The 19,063-nt window shown below is 41.0% G+C and overlaps 1 protein-coding gene across 1 annotated transcript; it reads left to right on the forward strand.

Annotated features, from left to right (window-relative positions):
* The first annotated feature begins 188 nt into the window (after positions 1-188).
* LOC110952685 (oxygen-regulated protein 1) lies at positions 189-14,546 on the forward strand. The gene is made up of 3 exons (XM_022196347.2): positions 189-4,586; positions 6,989-7,148; positions 7,925-14,546. The coding sequence occupies exons 1-3, from the start codon at positions 3,918-3,920 to the stop codon at positions 13,708-13,710; spliced, it is 6,615 nt and encodes a 2,204-aa protein (XP_022052039.2). The 5' UTR covers positions 189-3,917; the 3' UTR covers positions 13,711-14,546.
* The last annotated feature ends 4,517 nt before the right edge of the window (positions 14,547-19,063 follow it).

Genomic DNA, 19,063 nt, shown 5'->3' on the forward strand with positions numbered 1-19,063 from the left:
TCCGCTGTGTAGCAGGCCTGACTAGATGATGCTCGATGACTTCCAGGGGAGATAATCGAGACGGAACCGAAGAGTCAAGCTGGGAATTTGCACCACTTGGTTCATAAAACCTGATAAAAGGACGCGCTATTAGGAATACCTAGATAAACTGTGCTTTTTGTCTCACTTTGCGCAAAAATCTGTCATTTTGCTACCAAAACAAAATCTGCATTTGTATCAATACCTCTCCTTGTCGTTAGGTAGCGCCAAAGTGCCACTGCATCCTGGTTCAACAATAGACTGGAGACCATTCAACTTCACAAAGAAATAGGACTGGATTTTCCCTTGTTTCACAAAAGCAGTCATTCAGTCTTAAAATTGATATTGTCCAGAGCTTCGGCAGCACATAGAACACACAAAAAGGAACACTAAAAAATATTATTTTAACAAAAACACAAATTTAAATGATTTTTTAAAACTTGACTACCTAAACATGATTAATTAACATGCTCTGTCATGTTACCTTTGTTATGAATCTTTCCTCTTCATATATATATATATATATATATATATATATATGTGTGTGTGTGTGTGTGTGTGTGTGTGTGTGTGTGTGTGTGTGTGTGTGTGTAGTTTCAGTGTATAGGATTCAACAGTAAAAATACACAGTGTTGGCTTTATGAGTTTATACATGTTTTTAGACATTCCTCTGATATTCAAGTGTATTCAATAACTATGAAAGTTATTCAAATAAAACAGGAAGAATTAAAATGGCATCATGCTGTACTAAGTGGACATATTCAGCTGGTGACAATGGATCACTACAAGACAGGGCTTTATTTTTTTTTAGCCCAAAAAGTTGTAAAACAGGATTTTACGTTTTTGTTAGAACATTAATATTGTCACACTGTCACATTGATAACATTAACATTTTCACTCCAAGAATAACACAAATGTAAATATAATGCTTGTAGTACAGCCTGCGTCTTCTTCACTGAGTCTGGTATGGCCGTTGAGCAAATCAAACTTGTGACCTTTGAGGATCCAGGATCCAGACCACAGTGTTGGCACACTGTTGATCTTATACTGCATTCATGTGACACCGATCCACTTGGTGATTTGGATCTTGCTAATCCAAACAGATCCCCATGTGACATTACCACCTAGTGACTCAAGGCAAGGCAGTCACTGCAGATGGTTTGAATAATTTAAATGAGCAAAAAAATACAATATGCTTGTGATTACTGTTAATAAAGTCACAGAGTGCAGCCCTGTAAGCTGAAATACTGTGTGTAAAGTCATACTGTGTGTTGCAAATAGTAACACGTTCATTTTAAGGACAGTCACAATTTGAAGATACAATGCAAATAGCCATTTAGTTGCACTAGACTCTCTGTGACCTACACAGGCCCTTCCTTCATCCACCCACCCCCCAAAACAAACCAGCTTCTATCTTGCAGGACGCTGCACGTGTAAGTGGAAGGTACTAGCAGGTTTTACTCAGTCAGGGGTAGTTGTTAATTGGCACCCTGCCCGGTAACAACAGCATAGTGACACAGCTCTCACTTCCTCATGCAATTACACCATTAGCAACTTTTTAAAAGGCCAAAATTATAACCAACTACTTGGTATACACTTCTGGATATTCTGTGTCAGCCTTCCAAGTTCGGGTAGAATGCAATAGATCTCCCAAAATCATGAGTGTAATTGTTGTCACATGACACGCAGCAGAAAGCCTGCCATCCCCAAAGACCGATGCAGAAATCTGCTGTTGGATTTTCAATACCTGCTGTGAGGTAAAAGTGCTCTCCAAAGATCTCATTCTACCTCATGCTGTCAGCATGTGCGCAAAACCTTTAACCTAATCCCTATTAGGCCAAGACCTCTTAAATCTGATTATGCAGGCTGCTAACAAATTAGAAATAGTCCTAACCACCTGTGGAATCTGTGGAGAGCAGTAAAGATTTACCAATATCAGTTGACCTGCAGAGTTAATATACTCTGATGAACTTTTACCAACCCCTTCCTCATTAAGCGCTCATTCAGATACTGTCTAATCCTTTTATGGACTCACCCGTTCACTCAGTTTGTTGTATTGTCTTTGCACTTTCTATACTGTCTTTCAAAGCAATTGACAAAAGTCAAATTTATGGTCTATAAGGTTTGTGTCTTAAAAAAATGACAAGAAAGGTTTGCTTCAGGATACATAAATAATGACACAAAGGAAGCTGCTTTTGAACAATTAAAATTATTGTCACAAACCTCACAGAAAACTTAATGAAAAAGCATCTTGAAATTCATTCAAATGAAAGTACCTGTTGAGGTACGGTTACCCTGTGTTTCACCCCCTTTTTTTAACCTCATGTTGATATGCTGATTAAGTGTGAGCAAAGATTAAGCAAATTGGCCAGGATGTTGCATGTCCTAAAATAGCCCTCGAACACTGCTGAGAGGCTTTGACCAGCGCTCAGAGGAGCACGAGATGGACACTTTCTGTTGTTTTTGCTGCTATAATTAAGGTGAAATGTCAACTAGACGGTAAGATATTTTTCATTTCATGTGTTGTCATGTCTGTCTGCATGTCAGTTATTTTCTTTGCTACCTACAAATAGTGATTTGTCTGATTAGTTCGCATGTTTGAGGTGTGGTAGGCCGGCATCTACATCTACGTGTTGTTCACAGTGCTGTTGGTGGGATGTTAGTTTAACTATGATCGAGCAGAATTCGCCATGATGCTGAGACAAGCTTTTTTCTCTTTCCTGTGGACTGGTATTGAGATTTCCAAACAACACAAACTTTGCTCTTACATAAGATGTTATTTTATAATGTGCAAATTACGCTCTCTTCAACTGTGTATTCAGGCCTACTCACATTATGCAACTCTAAATCCATATTATTTATAATTCTACTATAGAATCTATAAAAGATGTTAATATAAACACTGAATTGCTAGTCTAACAGGCACACTTAATCGGATGCAGTCCAACAGAAGTTCTGCAATAAATCTAAGCTTCATGAGGTGACAATGTTCAATTTTTGTTGAATTTATTTTAAAGGTGTTGACTCAACTGTGTGATTATTTTTACTGTGTAGTCACTGTTTAGGAGTATACTGGCAGGAATTTCTGTTTCCCTGTCTAACCTATTTATATAAAGGTGGGTAGGCTAAGTAGCCAAGCACTCTTCTTTATATAATGTAATACAACATTTCTTTTGTTAAACATTTCTTTTGTTGTGCATCTACTTCATGCACATTCGTTGTCCACTTTATTTCATGAAAACACAGTAAATAACAGCTAAAAATCCAGTTTTTATGAGATGATGATAGAACAAGAAACAGAGAAAACAAAGCAACCATGCAATGTTCATCAATGTAAACCTGACATTTTAGTGAGCTTTGTTCAAAATAATCACCCAGACAATTAGGAAAGAAAACTCCTGTAAAAAATTAGAATGTGATGCTCTATAAGGATGATATAAGGCCAATTCATTTGAGTCAGTGTTTTATTTTTCAATAGCTGGTATGTCTTTTCAGTTGCTTTTCATGCAGTGGTATAGCACAGAGCCCACTGTGTAGGCCATGGGTATTTTCTACATTTTTACAAAACAAGACCAAATGTCACAAGTATAGAGTTCACAGCCTAAATTTGAAAACAGCAAACACATAAACTGTTGTTTTAAATGTAGTCATGACTCACACAATAGGCTATCCCTTTCACAAACAGCTTTACTGTTTCAACGAAGATTACGGGCTCTGACATTTCACTCACTCCGCTTGTCATAGGCAACTGTCCGCACGTGCTGGCTTCATCTAAACAGAAATAAAAAAATGTGTGACTTCTTTGAGTCAAAAGTCATTAAAATAAAGTTACCCTCCTCCTATAATATGACGTCTGAGGTTCCTTCTCTGCTGTTTCTTTCCAGCCAACTCCACTCAGTATGAGCACCACACCGGTCCAGGAGGGCCCTGCCCAGGGACTGTCCTCTAGCAGTGGGCAGACGTTACCCTCCCGACCCTTACAGCCCCTCTCTGATCCCTCAGCTTCTAAAAGAGTCTGTTTCTACAAAAGTGGTGACTATAAATTCAGTGGGCATCGCATGGTCATCAATGCCCGCACCTTCAAGACATTCGATGCTCTACTGGATGCTCTGTCCAAGAAAGTGCCACTGCCGTTTGGAGTGAGGACCATCACCACACCTCGAGGAACTCACCTGGTCAAGGCTTTGGATGACTTACATGATGGGGGAGCTTATGTGTGTTCTGATCAGAAACGGGTTAAACCACTGAACCTGGATGAAGTGAACCGCCGGCAGGTACCCTGGAACACCACCAGACCTGTCAGCGCAGGGCGACGAAAGCGACAAGGACTCAGATTGGGTGAGCTGGGTAGAGCGAATGAAGCCTCCAACAGACCAGCGAAGGTCACGGAGAGGGTGGCAGTACGAACACCCAAGAGGCTTACGGTCATCAAGAACAAAGACCCTACTGTTAAGCGCACAATTGTGTTGCAGAGAAGAACAGCACCAACATTTGATGCTTTGCTGGATTACCTCTCCCAGATCCTGCAGTTCCCAGTACTGAAACTCTACTCTACCGACAGCAGACGAGTAAGTTCCTGGAAAAGTGAAATGGGAATTGATTCTTGATCGCCAGTTTTGTGTTTGAAATAAAATCTTTCTATGTGCAGAAATTTACTCAACATTTCAGTGAGATATTTATAATACTTATTTTCTGTCCTCCAGTAAGTGAGAGTAAGAGTAAGATGGCACCAGTTAGCTTAGCATAAACACTAGAGACAAGCAGCCAGCTGAGGCTACAAATTATAACACTTTGTAAAACAACACAAAAGCAAGATACAATATGTTCATTAGTTGACTTTAAACATGATTTTAGGTGATATTTGTTTGGACGGATGTTTCCAGTTTTTATGCTAAGCTAGGCTAATTGACTGCTATCTCCAGCTTCATATAGAATGTACAGGCATGACATGAATAAGCAATTCACTGTGACTTGATGGCAAATAAATGTAATCCTCATATTCATATTCACAGTGGAATTGAAGTTACGGCAATATTTAGCTTCCGTATGTCTACAAAGTAACATAGGTTTTAAAGGTTTGAATTTAATCGTTTAGATTTGATCGGATCTCTTAGAAAATGGTTGTGGCTCACTGAATATCATTTTGAGGGTTGCAGTCACCAATGTTGTTAGATGTGGAGGCGGACGAGGGAGAATTTCATGCACAATTAATGAATAAATAAACTATTTTGGAAACTTAAATAAATCTGAACAGGCACTTTCTAGTATTTTGCTCTGAATACTGGTCAGAGCTGTCACTCTGAATCACATTTGATTAGGTCATTTTATCCGACTGCCTCAGGGAGAGGGTGACTGATGTCAAAAGTTGGGAAAACTCCAACAAAAATGAGTGACAGTGGTTTACATGGTAAAGCAGGTTGTTCAATTGACCCTTCTGCTTGTCAAAGAGTCCCACAGCAAGTGTGAATCTGAGGTTGATCCCGATAGCAAGCGAGCTCCTTGCCTTGCAGCTTTGTCACCACTGATGTGTGTGAATCAAAGGGTGAATGAGCAACATCGTGCTTTCAGTGCAAATACGGTAGAACAAACTCTCTTTAAGTACAGATTATTTGCCAAAACTTTCTTGAAACACCTTTATTTTTATTTGACATAAATCTATTTAAAAGAGAAATTTTCATCATTTGTTCTTCAGTGTTGATAGTAGCCTATTTCTCATGACATATAACATTCAGATACAAGCAGAGCCGGCTCTGGATACAAGGCTACTGTTGGCAGGACATTGTTAAAGACCACAGACTGATAACTACAGATGGAGACGACTGCATCAGAGTCAAAGTTGCACATTTTAAAATAATCAATTAAAATAAATAACAGTACTAATATTTGGAAAAAGGTTGAAAATCGGGTCCAATAACCGACCAGGAGAATAACTGGTTAATTGTTAGATCAGGGTCAGTCATCAAAATTATTTCAACTGGGAAAATGTATTTTTCATGTCTGTATGTTTTAATGTTTTCAAATTAAGGAAGGTTTTTGTAAGTTTTCTGTTAGTTGTTGGCGTGAGAGTCCATGGGACTTGTTGTCCTTAATAGACTTTCTTTCTAGGGATGCCTAAGGCTGTATTAAGCACGGGTGTGCCAAGGTCACACAAACAGGATAGTCTCAAATGTACGGCTGTATAAAGCTGTGAGCAGACTTCAGATAGACAGACAGTCATATAGACAAGTAAATACTCATTAACATAGTGGCTATTCAAGGTTTCTTTACATAGATGATCCCTTAAGTTTGGCAGTTTATTCTTCTTGGATAAATTTGTTCACATGTTGTCGCAGAGCTCTTAGCTGTGTCATGTGACCTTACCATGGTGAGCATATGGACTCTTCTCAATGGTCACACAGTGGTAAATACTCAATCCTTCTGTTAATATTTAATGACCATATCACAACAAATTGTTTATTAAAAAGTGATGAAGCTTCAAAATTTTGATGCCATCAAGAAGCACTGGATGGCTATGGATTTACATTATAGATATTTTTCTGGTCTTTGTAGTTTTGTTTAGCAGAGATAAAATAAGATTGTGCACAGAATTGTACAACTAAGATAACCAAACCTTTAGGACCGTTATAAATATTTCAGGAATTAAAAATCATGGCTTTAGCTCTGTGAAGTTTTCCGAGAAATGCTCAGAGGCGCTATCAAAATATCTGCCCCCTGGTGAGTTATCGTTGTAATCCCCTCATGTACTTTGCCAGTATCAGCAAGCTTTCTGTTAAAGGTCAGGGGTGTTTACAACCTTTACATGCATCTAACAGCGTAAGAACCTTCTTGCTGTCTGTGATCACTGCTCTGTTTCAGGGAGACATAAATATATACCTCTAAGTGGTCGTGCACATTGTAAGAGACATTGCAAACTGAAATGTGATTTTAATATGTGGTCAATTCTAAGTAGCTTGTTTTTCTCTTTTTTCAGGTTGAAAGTCTCGCTGCACTTATCTTGTGCTCTGGAGTTGTTGTAGCAGCGGGAAAAGAGCCATTCAGATTAGGAAACTACCATTTTAACAGAGCTGGCCAGATGGCAGAGGCCATGTACGTGGAAAATGTGGATCCATCGATGTTGCAACATAGAGCTCGTAAGTATGAATACGATACCATAGACTGTTATTTTCAAGCAGTCATGAAAGGGCTCATCTGCTATTTTTAGGAAAGCATAGTCAGTAATTGAAAATGTTAGCAAATGTTAAAACAATAAAACAATAACAGACTAATTGGAGATTTAATTGTTGAATAAGTTTATCGCTACAGACTAGACATTATTAATGTGGTAAATGACTATTCTTGCTGAAAACAGTTGATTTTTAATGGAATATCTACATAAGGGTACAGAGGAACATTTCCAGCAACCATCACTCCTGTGTTCTAATGCTACATTGTGTTAGCTAATGGTGTTGAAAGGCTAATTGATGATTTCATGTCTGTAGGGAAAACAGCTAAACTGTTTTTTTATTAGGATGAAACAGCATATCAAGCTCATGTTATATCTTGTTTTCTTAACCAATACCAAAAAATGACGAAGTAATTACAACTATATGCACAAGTCTGTTGGTTACCTGCTTTGCTTGGTGCTTGTGGGCAGAGTTGTTTTCACTTTTGGATAGAGCTAGCTGAGACTTCTCAGTCCTTGTGCTAAGCCAAGCTAATCGGCTGCTGGCTCCAGATTCATTTTTAGGAGACAGATGCTAGAGAGGCAGAAAATCTTCACATCAAGTCATCAACTTGAAAGCAAATTGGTGTATGCCCACAGCATCAAACTATCTCTTTAAGTGCTTCCATTGAACCCATGTAAATGCTACATGATACTTGTCCCAGAGTAATTTTCTTCTCTTTCTCTCTGTCCCTCCAACCAAAGAAAAGAACAAATCTTTCTCAAGTGGAAGAGGCTCAAGAAACTTCTCCTTGTCATCTGAGCGATATATCGTAAATCAGATAAACAAGTCTCAAACTGGAGGCATGAATGGCCACCTGCATCAGCAGCATGGACCATTTGAAGCAGACGTTCACCAGCATCAAATAGAGGCATCTGGGAGGGGAGCTAGCTGCATTGTACCTCAGGATGATGACATTGAAAAGTCTTTCCGCGTGAATCAAGATGGCAGTATGACAGTGGAGATGAAAGTTCACCTAACCATTAAGGAAGAGGAGATGCTCCACTGGACAACCACACTCAGCCGCTCCAGCCTCATCAAGAGGTCCGTTTGTACCTCTATTCCTGAGTCAGGTAACAGCTCCCCCGACTCAAACACTGCTGTTGCCAAAGCATCCCTTAGTACCAGTGGGGATGAAGCAAAAGAGGAGAACTATCCTGCTGGAGCTGGGAAGGGCGTCGGCTTTAATGAGCAAATATATGAAGGCTACACTTCAGCACCTTTGGGAAAAGTAAAGAAAAGTTTCAAGCGCACCTCTACGCCAGGTCCTCGGCATGTTAATAAGACAGCGTCTGTCGAGAGTGTAAAGATGGTTACAGAGACAGGGGTTCAGGAGAGCACCCTGGGACATTACTCCTACATGGAGAGGACGGCTGATGGCGAGACAACAGAGGGATACTGCGTGGTGAGACACAGCAGCAGCAGCAGCAACAGACCAATCCCTAAACCTCGGAAAACTGCATCAGCAGGAGGGAGGAACAAACACTCCAACTCCTCCATCAGGTCGTCAGGAGTAGCTGAGGTCCTTCAGATAGAGAACAATGGGATGGAGGTTACAGAGACTGTGATGCATATTTATGAGAGTCAAGGTTGCTATGACAACTATTTTGCAAATGATGAATATAGTGCAGATGACCTTCCTTTGCATGGCTCCACTGTGTTGCCAGAAAGCAAGCCGTCCACTGACTCAGGGCCTCGTTCTTCTTACAATGATTGTGATATAGATTGTAGCTGGCAGCCACCCACTGCTGAGTCACTACAAAGGCAGAAAGAGGAGATGTTATCACTATCATCAGAGCCAGTATCTCCCAGACATCAGATTACAAACAATCTGTCTTCAGTGACTCAGAACGAAGTCCAAACTGCAACTAATTCACAAAGTCCAGAAACAGTAAAAAAAGACAACAGTTCAAAAAGTATGAAGAAGAGAAAGATAATCAGTTGTTCTCGCAATCAGAAAAGCTCAACTTCAACAAGCAGCACAGATAACAAAGCAAAGGAACACATAATCAGCTCCTCAAAAAACAGCAAACATTCATCCACTGACAAGCTTAGCAGTCATTCCAGTGTGCGAAAAAAGAGTCTGAATTCTTCAGACAGTGCTAAAAGTGGTCAAAACAGAGAAGGAGCAGCAAAGAAAGCAGAAATGTCTCAGTCTAAGAGATCAATCAAAGATGAAAAGATGCCCAGGAAAGACTTGGCCTTATTAGGTAGTTCAGAAAATGTAAAAAGAACGCCACCTAAACGACAAATCATGACCAAAGCAGTTGGTAAGGATAATGGCCATAATATCAATACTGCAACTGGAAGGCCTCAAATGAAAAAGAACATGTCAGACATTTTACAAACAAAAAAATCTTCCTTGACAAGCCAAAAATTAATTAGCAAACCAAAATCTATGATTGAAAACAGAATATCACCACCCAAAAAATCTTTAGAGCTGAGTGAGAGTGTTTCGATGCCTGCTCTCAATCCTTCACCCTCCCAAATCCACCAATATGTTGAGGACTGGTTGGAGAAAGTCACCCCAGAAGCAGAACCGGACATGGAGGAGGCAATCAAAGATGGAGCAGAGTGTCGGCCCAATGTTGTATTTCAGATTGGTGGTGATTCTGAATCAGATGAAAAGACTGAATGCCAGGCTACTATAGATGAATGCTCTCCATCAGCCGGTGATGCAATCAAGAAGTCAGCTTCTTCTCTGTCAGTTCCGTTTAGTTATGAAGGGCCGGCTCAGCTGCACAGTGAACAGAAAGCACGAGTTTTATGTGTTTCAATGCCAAGTGTGAGAGTTGACCCCACACACTATGAGAGCAACCTGAGATCACACAAATCTGCAGAAGAAATCTGTGCAGCTGACAATGAAGCATCTTCATCCTACATTTTGAGCCCCAAAGCGAAGGTTAAACCTGTTCTGCGGCAACTTTGTTCATCAATTCAGTGCATCAGAAGAGCATCTGACATCAACACACCATCCAATCTTGAGAAATCCAACAGTGTTCCTGATTTCCCAACACAAGTAGCCTCAGTGTTCGGCTCATCGTGTAAAGCCTTCATGACATTCTTGTCAGTCATGACTTTGAGAGACAACCTAAATCCCCCAGCATCAGGAGAAAGTAGCCAATCTAGGAGCACCTCTGAGGCCATGCTAATGATGGAGTCCCTGCAGAAAATTTCTGCCATTGAGGATGACGAGGAGCAAAGAGCAAGTCTGACTGATTTGCAAAGCAGAGCATCTTCTCAGCTCAGAGAGCGCTGGAAGAATTTCCAGATTCTGAGGGAAAGGTTTGAGAGTGAGCCGCTTTCTCCTAAAGTTTCAGAAACTGAGTTTGCACTGGATGTTGTATCTGAAGGTGGAGATGTCTTTGATGAGCGCATAGATGAGCTGATGGATGAACTAAATATGCCAGAAGACCTCAGAGCAGAGATCACTTCGACATTCCAACAGGCTAAAAGTTTTTACCCTGTAGAGGAGAGCTCGCTAATGGAAACTGATAGACACCACTCGGACTCCGAGGAAGATGTGGAGCAATTTGTCAAACAAGATGAAACCAAACTATCAGCAGAGCTTGATAGTACAAATATAGCTGAAGATGTTTCTGAGACTCTACAGGGCAATGATGAAGCAGAGATAGACTACCTAAATAAAATGGATACCCCAGAAGAACAGACAATCAGAGAGTTAGAACAAGAACCTAATGAAATTCAGGTATCACAGACAGAAAGAGATGAGTCATCAATAGACAAACAGAATGATATAGAAGAGAATAATGGAGAAGTGGAGGAGTTAGAGGGGATGAAGAACACAGAGGTGTTGGACAGTGAGGATGAAGAGAATAAAAAAGACGATAGTGAAAGGGAGGACGAGGCAGCAGCGGAGGTGGTGGAGGATGATGAAAAGAATGATGAGCTGGAGGAATGGAAAGCAGAGAAAGGAAGTGGTGAAGAATCTGTTGAGAAAGAAGAGGAAGAATCAGAAGAAGAGATGACAATGGATGAAGGTGAGGTGGACGAAGGATTAGAAGAGGGTGAGAAGGAAGTAGGTGAGGAAACAGAGGAGGGATCAGTGGATGAGGACACAGGAGAGGATGATAGCGTTGAGGAGACAGATGAGAGAGAGGGGGATGAAGAGACGGTGGAAGAAGAAAACAGTGAGGAAGAGGAGACTGAGGAGAAGCAAGGGGATGAAATTAGTAAGGAGAAAGAAGATGAGGAGGAATTGGATGAAATTATGGAGGAAGCAGATGAAGAGGAGGAACCAGAAAATAAACACGAAGTGGAAGAGGAGGAGGAAGAAAAAGATGAAAAATCAGAGGAGGAAGTGGAGGAGGACACTGAGGTGCATGATGAGGAAAAAGAAATGGAGGGAGTTATTGAGGAAAAGGATGAGGAAGAGGAGGCAGAAAATATAAATGAAGAGATAGAAGAGGAGGCTGAAAATATAACTGCAGAGATAGAAGATGAGGTAGAAAATATAAATGAAGAGATGGAAGGGGAGGTTGAAAATATAACTGCAGAGATAGAAGATGAGGTAGAAAATATAAATGAAGAGATGGAAGGGGAGGAGAGAGAAGATGCACATGCAGATACTGCGAAAGATGTAGAGGAGGAGGTTAACGATGAGGCAGAGCGAGAAGAAGAAAAAGAAATGGAGGTAGATATTGAGGAGGAAGATGAGGAACATGAAGAAGATGTTGAGGAAAAAGAAGAGGAAAAAGAACAGGTGACAGAAGTGGTTAGTGAGGAAAATGAGGACGAGGAGAAGGAAGAAAGAGAACAAAAGGAGGAACATGGAGGTCAGGATAGTGAGGACGCTGAGATAAAAAATACAGAAGAAACCAGTGTAAAGGTGATCACAGATGAGGAAGAAGAAGATTGTGACAAAGATGTAGAAGAAGAAGAAAAGTATGTTGAAGTTGAAGATAGTGGGAACATTACAGCAGATTCAGTAGAAGAGAGAGAACCAGTAGAGGAGTTAGAGGGTGAAGAAAATGTGACAGCAGGGCAAACTGTAGATGAAGAAGAGAGGAATGATGATGATAAAGAGTTTGATGAGGAGTTAGACCAGGTGGAAGAACAATCAAAGGATGAGGCAGATGAAGTAAATGTTGCTGAAGAGAGTTGTGCCGATGATGAGGATTGTAGAAGCATGCCAGAAGAGGCCTTTCATCAGCAGCAGCATGACAGTAGCTGTGAAGAAGCAGATTCACAACAAAACACTGAATCACCAACCAAATATTCGTCTGAGGGCCAGTGTGAGGATGACAAAGGTAACGGGACAGACACTGTTAATGAGACAGACGAGGCAGGAGAGCGCTGTGAGGAAGGAAGCAGCAGTACAACTCATCCGGTGGAAATATCACAGGAGTTACTTGACTTTGTGAACAATGCCCTTCAGTCTTCTTCACTTGTATTCACATATGACACTCAAGGAAACATTAGGATAGAGCCTGACAATGCTCGAGTGACACAAAATAAGCAAACTGTCATTCCAAAAACTAGAAAGGATAGTTCGTACGGTTTGAAACGTCTTCCAAGTCCAAGCACCTCTGATTTGTCTGATTACAGACCAGAAACATCGGAGAGCGGTGGATATAAAACTCAAGAGTCTGTAGATATTGTCTCAGAGAGTGGAGAAGAGGGTTCAGAGAAGGCTTCTCCAGTCCACAAAGATTCAGCACACAGGACTGCGAGAACAAATGCACAGCAAGCAAAAGTTTCCGTTGCAAGTAATTCAGAAGCCCTGCACAGTTCCCAGCAAAAAGGTTCAGGAAGTTTTTCTTCAAGTGACTCAGCCACTAAAGCTTTGGGAGAGGATATGTCTTATTTTAGTGCTGCGAGCTCATCTAAAACAGACGCTGCAGCCGCCATACAGGCCACACAGAGTACTTCTTTTGTCTCAGAAAAAGACACAGCTGATGGGGTTTTGATTGATCAAGGCAGATGGCTCCTAAAAGAAAACCATCTCATCAGAAAATCTCCCCCAGTCTCACTGGGAATGTATGGTAACTTGGACAGCACATCCATAGACACAGGTCAGGAGAACAACGGCGAAGACTCCCCGGTTCATAGTAAAACCCAGCACAGCCCTCTTGCAGCCATATCCTCGTCAGAGCTCGAGGAGATGGCAAAGCCTCAAACTCCACGGTGCACCTACTTCAACATGCCACACGGAAGCGATTCGGACCCCTTCATGGATGACTCCTTTGTCAAAAGTGGGAAAAAGGATTCAATCAGCTTTAAAGGTAGAGGTGTCCGGGTGTCACCTACGGTTGACACCTCCAAAACTTGGGCAAATAAAAATGGCAGTCTGTCTTCATTTGCATCCGTAGAGTTTAAAATATCAGACAGAAAAGTGCATCCTGAGGGGGAATCCTCAGCTGTGACACAGGCAAGAAGGACATCTAGTGGAGGAGGGCATGCACTGCAAGCCCAGGACTCACTGGAAACACTGCATGTGAGATGTGGCCAATACTGCCCTATACTATGAAAACAGACACTTTATTCACATGTGCTTGTTTATGGTGTATTGTCAGTCTTGGCTAGGATTGTTTTCTTGTAATGCAGCTAGAAAAGGTTTTGACATTGTACTTAAACAATCTTGAACAAGAACCTTTTGCAGCTTCCCCAAACCTGTGGACGTGTGTTGTGAATGAAGAGAGCTGTGCCTCTAATTTATGTTGAATGTAGTCAAAACTCTTCATTTCCACACAGTAATTTCATGTGATAGCATAACATCAGCAAAATAAGAAATACTTCAGTTTGACCGATTTGCCGCTCCTGTACTGTTCATCACTGTATTAAGTATTATTACAGGATCCAACAGTTTCTTCTTGAATGTCATATAATGCATCTGAGGAAGAACTGCATCTGCCAAAGAAAGCAGATTTCATTTCCTGTGTTGCTTTTGATTTTATTGTTTGTTTGGATTCTTCCAAAATGTGAAATACATGTTCATTTTAAGAACTTATTTTAAAAAAAATGAACAACTGACTAACATGGAAAATTAAATGCATAAATGAATGAAAAGGTCACTTTAACTCACCAACATTCAAATCATGCTGTTCACATGTCACTGATAAATTACACTACCGTTCAAAAGGTTGGGGTCACTTACAAATGTCCTTATTTTTGAAAGAAAAACTTTTTTTTTTCCAATGAAGACCACAATAAATTATCCAGAAATCCAGTTTAGAAATTGTTATTGTTGTTAATGACTATTCTACGGCTGATTTTTAATGGAATATCTCCATAGGGGTACAGAGGAACATTTCCAGCAACCATCACTCCTGTGTTCTAATGTTACATTGTGTTAGCTAATGGTGTTGAAAGGTGAACTGATGATTAGAAAACACTTGTTGCAATTACATTAGCACATGAATAAAAGTGTGAGTTTTCACACAAAACATGAAATTATCTGGGTGATCCCAAACTTTTGAATGGTAGTATATATTAACGGTTTCCCAAAGTTTGCTGACACACACATTGGTTCTAGCAAACAAGTAGTTCAGGCTAGATTTCACCCAAAAGGTGGATGAGACGAAAAGCAACTACACAAAAGTGAACTTTGGGCACAAGCATGACTCCAAATGAATGTTTCTGCAGCTCTTTTTCTGCAATGTTTTCCAACAAAGTCACCAGAAGTCATGAAAAGGTCAAGTGATTCGTTCTCAGCTTTTTTTTCTCCTGCCCTCAAAGTTGTTAAAAAAATTTTCACAAGTTTTATTGACCACCATTTATTTAAAACCTGACAGACATTCAACTGATGTCTCAGAATGTCATCTCAGAGTGGTAGTTTCTCCATGACTATCTGCTTTGGTCCTGGAAAAAATGATGATGACAACCAGGAGAGAAACAATGTAGAAGAGTCCTTGTTTTATAGTTTGATGTTATTTTGTGGGGCCTGCACAGTGAGTAGTGTTTAACACTTTCGCCTTGCAGCAAGAAGACCCCCGGTTCAAATCCCAGCCTGAGCCTGGGATCTCCCTGTGCATGCGTGGGTTTTCTCCGGGCACTCCGGCTTCCTCCCACAGTCTAAAAATATGCTGAGGTTAATTGGTTACTCTAAATTGTCCATAGGTGTGAATGTGAGTGCGATTGTTTGTCTGTATATGTAGCCCTGTGACAGACTGGCGACCTGTCCAGGGTGTCTTCTGCCTTTGCCCGAGTCAGCTGAGATAGGCTACAGCACCCCCCGCGACCCTAGTGAGGATGAAGCGGTGTATAGAGAATGGATGGATGGATGTTATTTTGTAGATCTTTTTTCAACACCCATGCTGGATGTGTAGTTAAAGTTGCACTGTTGCCAGTGTATAACATTGTTTTGAACTCATTTGAAAGCATGCCTGCACTTAAACCATGTAAAATGCCACAGATACACAGTAGAAGTAAGACCTACATGCAGTTTTCATGTTGTTTCAGACACAAAATACAAACAGCTATGAATTCATTTTAAACATCAGCGGAGGTAGAGAGGAATTCATTGCTTAATCCACTGTCCACCACTCTATCCATCAATTGATTATCCAATCAATCATCACATCAATAAGTCAGTCAGTCTACATTGTCATTAGTACACAGCAGAAAAACTTGCTTGTGCTGCATTATTCACTTGAATATCAAATTCACCATTGAAGCCTCAGCAACCGCACAGAGCACACAAACAACCATGTCTCTTAAAAATTACATTCAGGACTGAGATATAAGTTGGTGAACATAATCCCATTTGTGTTAATTGCCTGGAAGCATCTTTGGACTCTGGTGACATTTGACTTTCATGAGGTTATAAACTAAGTGAAGCATGTGAATTTGGAATGAGCCTTGGGCTTACAATACTCTGTTTATTCTGGGAAGTCGAGTGCTCAGCACAGACTCACAGTGAGTTTCTGTCTTTCATCTCCTCAAATAATCACATCAAGGTGTCAAAAAAGATGCTTCGCTTCAACATCATTCTGATGTTGGACACAAAACTAGAATGAGTAGATAGTATAAGTGTATGTTTGCATGCTGTCCACACTTGTAGGGCTTGTCTCACTCTTATCCACTCATCCTCAGGCAGGTGAGTGTACAGAGGAGAGATCGAGTGTCGTCTGCAGCTGTCAGTGGCTGTCACCGATGCCCCCTGATGCAGTGAGGCATATGCAAGTGACACTTGATGTGATCGGCTCTGACAGACTGGCTGGAAATATATGTAACTGCAGGATATTATCCTTGAAATAAGTATGACCAGATGACAGCAGGTGCTAATTTGGATAGGGATAATTTATTTGGACAACTTTATGATTTGACAAGTGACACATGATGATTTTATGGTAATACAGGAAGAAAAATGCTGGGAAATGCTCTCTCTATTAGTGTGTGGGGGGTGTTTCACCTCCCTGTTCTGAACCAATCACTCCCTTCAAACACACACATGCACAGACAAAGAAAGAATGAGACAGAGAGAGAGAGGGGGGGGGACTTTACAAAGTGACCATTCTGGATACTTTCCAAGGGTTTTGTCAGTCACTATGGAGATTTGGAAAACAGCCCCTGCTTTTTAATTCCTCTGTTGTTACTATGGTCCAAAGGTATCCAGTGGAAGCTCCGTTCTCCGAAGCGAGGGCCAGTCTCGACTCTGCTCATTTTGCTTACTACTGACAGAAAAAGTTCCTGTATGCTCAAGATAAAATATTCACTGCAAATGGAGAAAACAAACTACTTTGAGATAGTCATTGGTAGAAGACCTAACAAAGGTATTAAGGAGAACTACTGAATAACATACAAGTAAAATCCACGTTTTCAAGATCATAGTGAAGTAGAAGCACAGAAGTGTCATCAGCAGAATGCATTTGAAGTTTTGAAAGAAGTGGTTCTGCAGCATATTGGATTATTTCTAACACTTCAATGGATAGCAAACATTTTGCTGTTGTAGCTGGATGACAATAAACTAGTTTTAACCATCTCATAAACTTCTGTAATTTAGTAGAATGGTTCCAGACCCAAGCATCAGACACAGGATAGATCTGAGGGGTCATGGGATAATGAATGAGGTGGAAAAATAAGAAAGAACAGTATTGGGATGCAAAACCTGAAATTTTTTTTGGATTGTTTGCTTTATTTAGAAATTTTGAAAGTTGTAAAGCTTTTCAAATTAAAACGTATGATATCGCAGAGGAGGGCTGCTCAGTGGTAGCCTAGCCGCGCTAGACAACCCACGGCAACAAATTTAATTCTCTGCCAGGGAGGGTCTAGTTACCCTCCATAAGGCTCGAGGCTGGATTCTCCTAAAACTGGCCGGACCAATCACCATGAAGTGTAGAGTCAGAAGGCGGGCGTAACGAAGTGACGACAGAGGCGTGACGATTCTGATAGAAACAACCAGCGCACAATAAACAGTTATCTTTCGACTTGGCTTTGGCCACAGCCCTTAAAGATTTGAAGCTAAAATTCAACTTGAAAGATAAACAAAGGACGGCACTTAAGTGTTTCATTGAGAAGAAAGACGTATTTGGACTTATGCTGACGGGATATGGTAAATCCTTAATATACCAGTTGGCTCCGCGGCTCTGCTGGTTGGGAAGCTAATGGGACTTAGCCACAATCCGCCGGTGCTCTCGGAACTACGTCAGCCTATTTGTTGCGTTGATTGGTTGTATACCTACCCAATTGCTGCAGAGGGATTTGATAGACAACCTTTTAGCCCGCCTCCCTCCCTGTTGAGCTTCCCTAGACCCTTGTGCCGTCAGAAACATAGGTGTAGCATGGCTAGGCTAGCTCAGTGGCGTAGTGGATAGCACTTTTGCCTTGCAGCAAGAAGATCCCTGGTTTGAATCCCGGGGTGGGCCTGGGATCTTTCTGCATGGAGTTTGCATGTTCTCCCTGTGCATGTGTGGGTTTTCTCCGGGCACTCCGGCTTCCTCCCACAGTCCAAAAATATGCTAAGGTTAATTGATTACTCTAAATTGCCCGTAGGTGTGAATGTGATTGTTCGTCTGTATATGTAGCCCTGCGACAGACTGGCGACCTGTCCAGGGTGTCCCCTTCCTTCGCCCGAGTCAGCTGAGATAGGCTCCAGCAACCCTAGTGAGGATAAAGTGGTGTATAGAGGATGGATGGATATCTCAGAGGAGCTCGATAGCTGAACACTCCTTCTTCTGGGGAGCCTGCATTCTGTCAGGATGATATGGTACAATAAGGTCTTCAAGAAACAATAGCACTTGGTCATTAAGTTTAATATTAAGCCAAGGTTATGGCATCCAGAAAAATATCCTGGTTAAATTGGTTAGGTGTGTTTGTGAGGTGTTTATCCACTGATTTGAAGTTTTTCAATATAACTGAGTGTCATCGTCATAGCAGTGAACTTTATGAAGTGTTTTCTAATAATATTGCCAAAGAAGAGCATACGCAAGGTGAAAAGTATTGGTCCCAGCATTTTATGACATTTGAAATGGGACAAGTGGTCGATTTTTGTCACAAGATACAAGCTAGGAGCCAATCTTTAATAATGTTTTTGGGTAAAACAAGTAAAAAGTGCACTCTGTGGAGAATAGGAGAAAGCAGAAAACGGGAATGCTCAAGTAAAATACAAGTGCGTGGAAAAGTACAAATACTTGGAGGAAGTTCATGATGTAGTGTATTTAGCTACTTTCCACCATTGACAATGACCTTTGCATCACACACTGACTTTACAAAGGCTCACTAGGAGCTTCTGACATGGATTTGTAGCATTTCTTTCTAACCTTCAGATTTATTTCTGTCTGCTCGCCATGAATTCACTGAAGTGCAACCAACACATTGTGCTGCAACACTCCCCGTAATAAATCTGCACTGTCTTGACTCACAAAGAGGCCCACTAGTTTGTC

This window comes from Acanthochromis polyacanthus, chromosome 9, assembly GCF_021347895.1.
Source record: "Acanthochromis polyacanthus isolate Apoly-LR-REF ecotype Palm Island chromosome 9, KAUST_Apoly_ChrSc, whole genome shotgun sequence".
In the NCBI taxonomy this organism is placed as follows: domain Eukaryota; kingdom Metazoa; phylum Chordata; class Actinopteri; family Pomacentridae; genus Acanthochromis; species Acanthochromis polyacanthus.

Coding starts and splice junctions, on each gene's coding strand:
- LOC110952685 (XM_022196347.2), top strand. CDS start 3,918: ATGAGCACCACACCGGTCCAGGAGGGCCCTGCCCAGGGACTGTCCTCT. Junction 4,587..6,988: donor ACTCTACCGACAGCAGACGA/GTAAGTTCCTGG, acceptor CTCTTTTTTCAG/GTTGAAAGTCTCGCTGCACT. Junction 7,149..7,924: donor GATGTTGCAACATAGAGCTC/GTAAGTATGAAT, acceptor CTCCAACCAAAG/AAAAGAACAAATCTTTCTCA.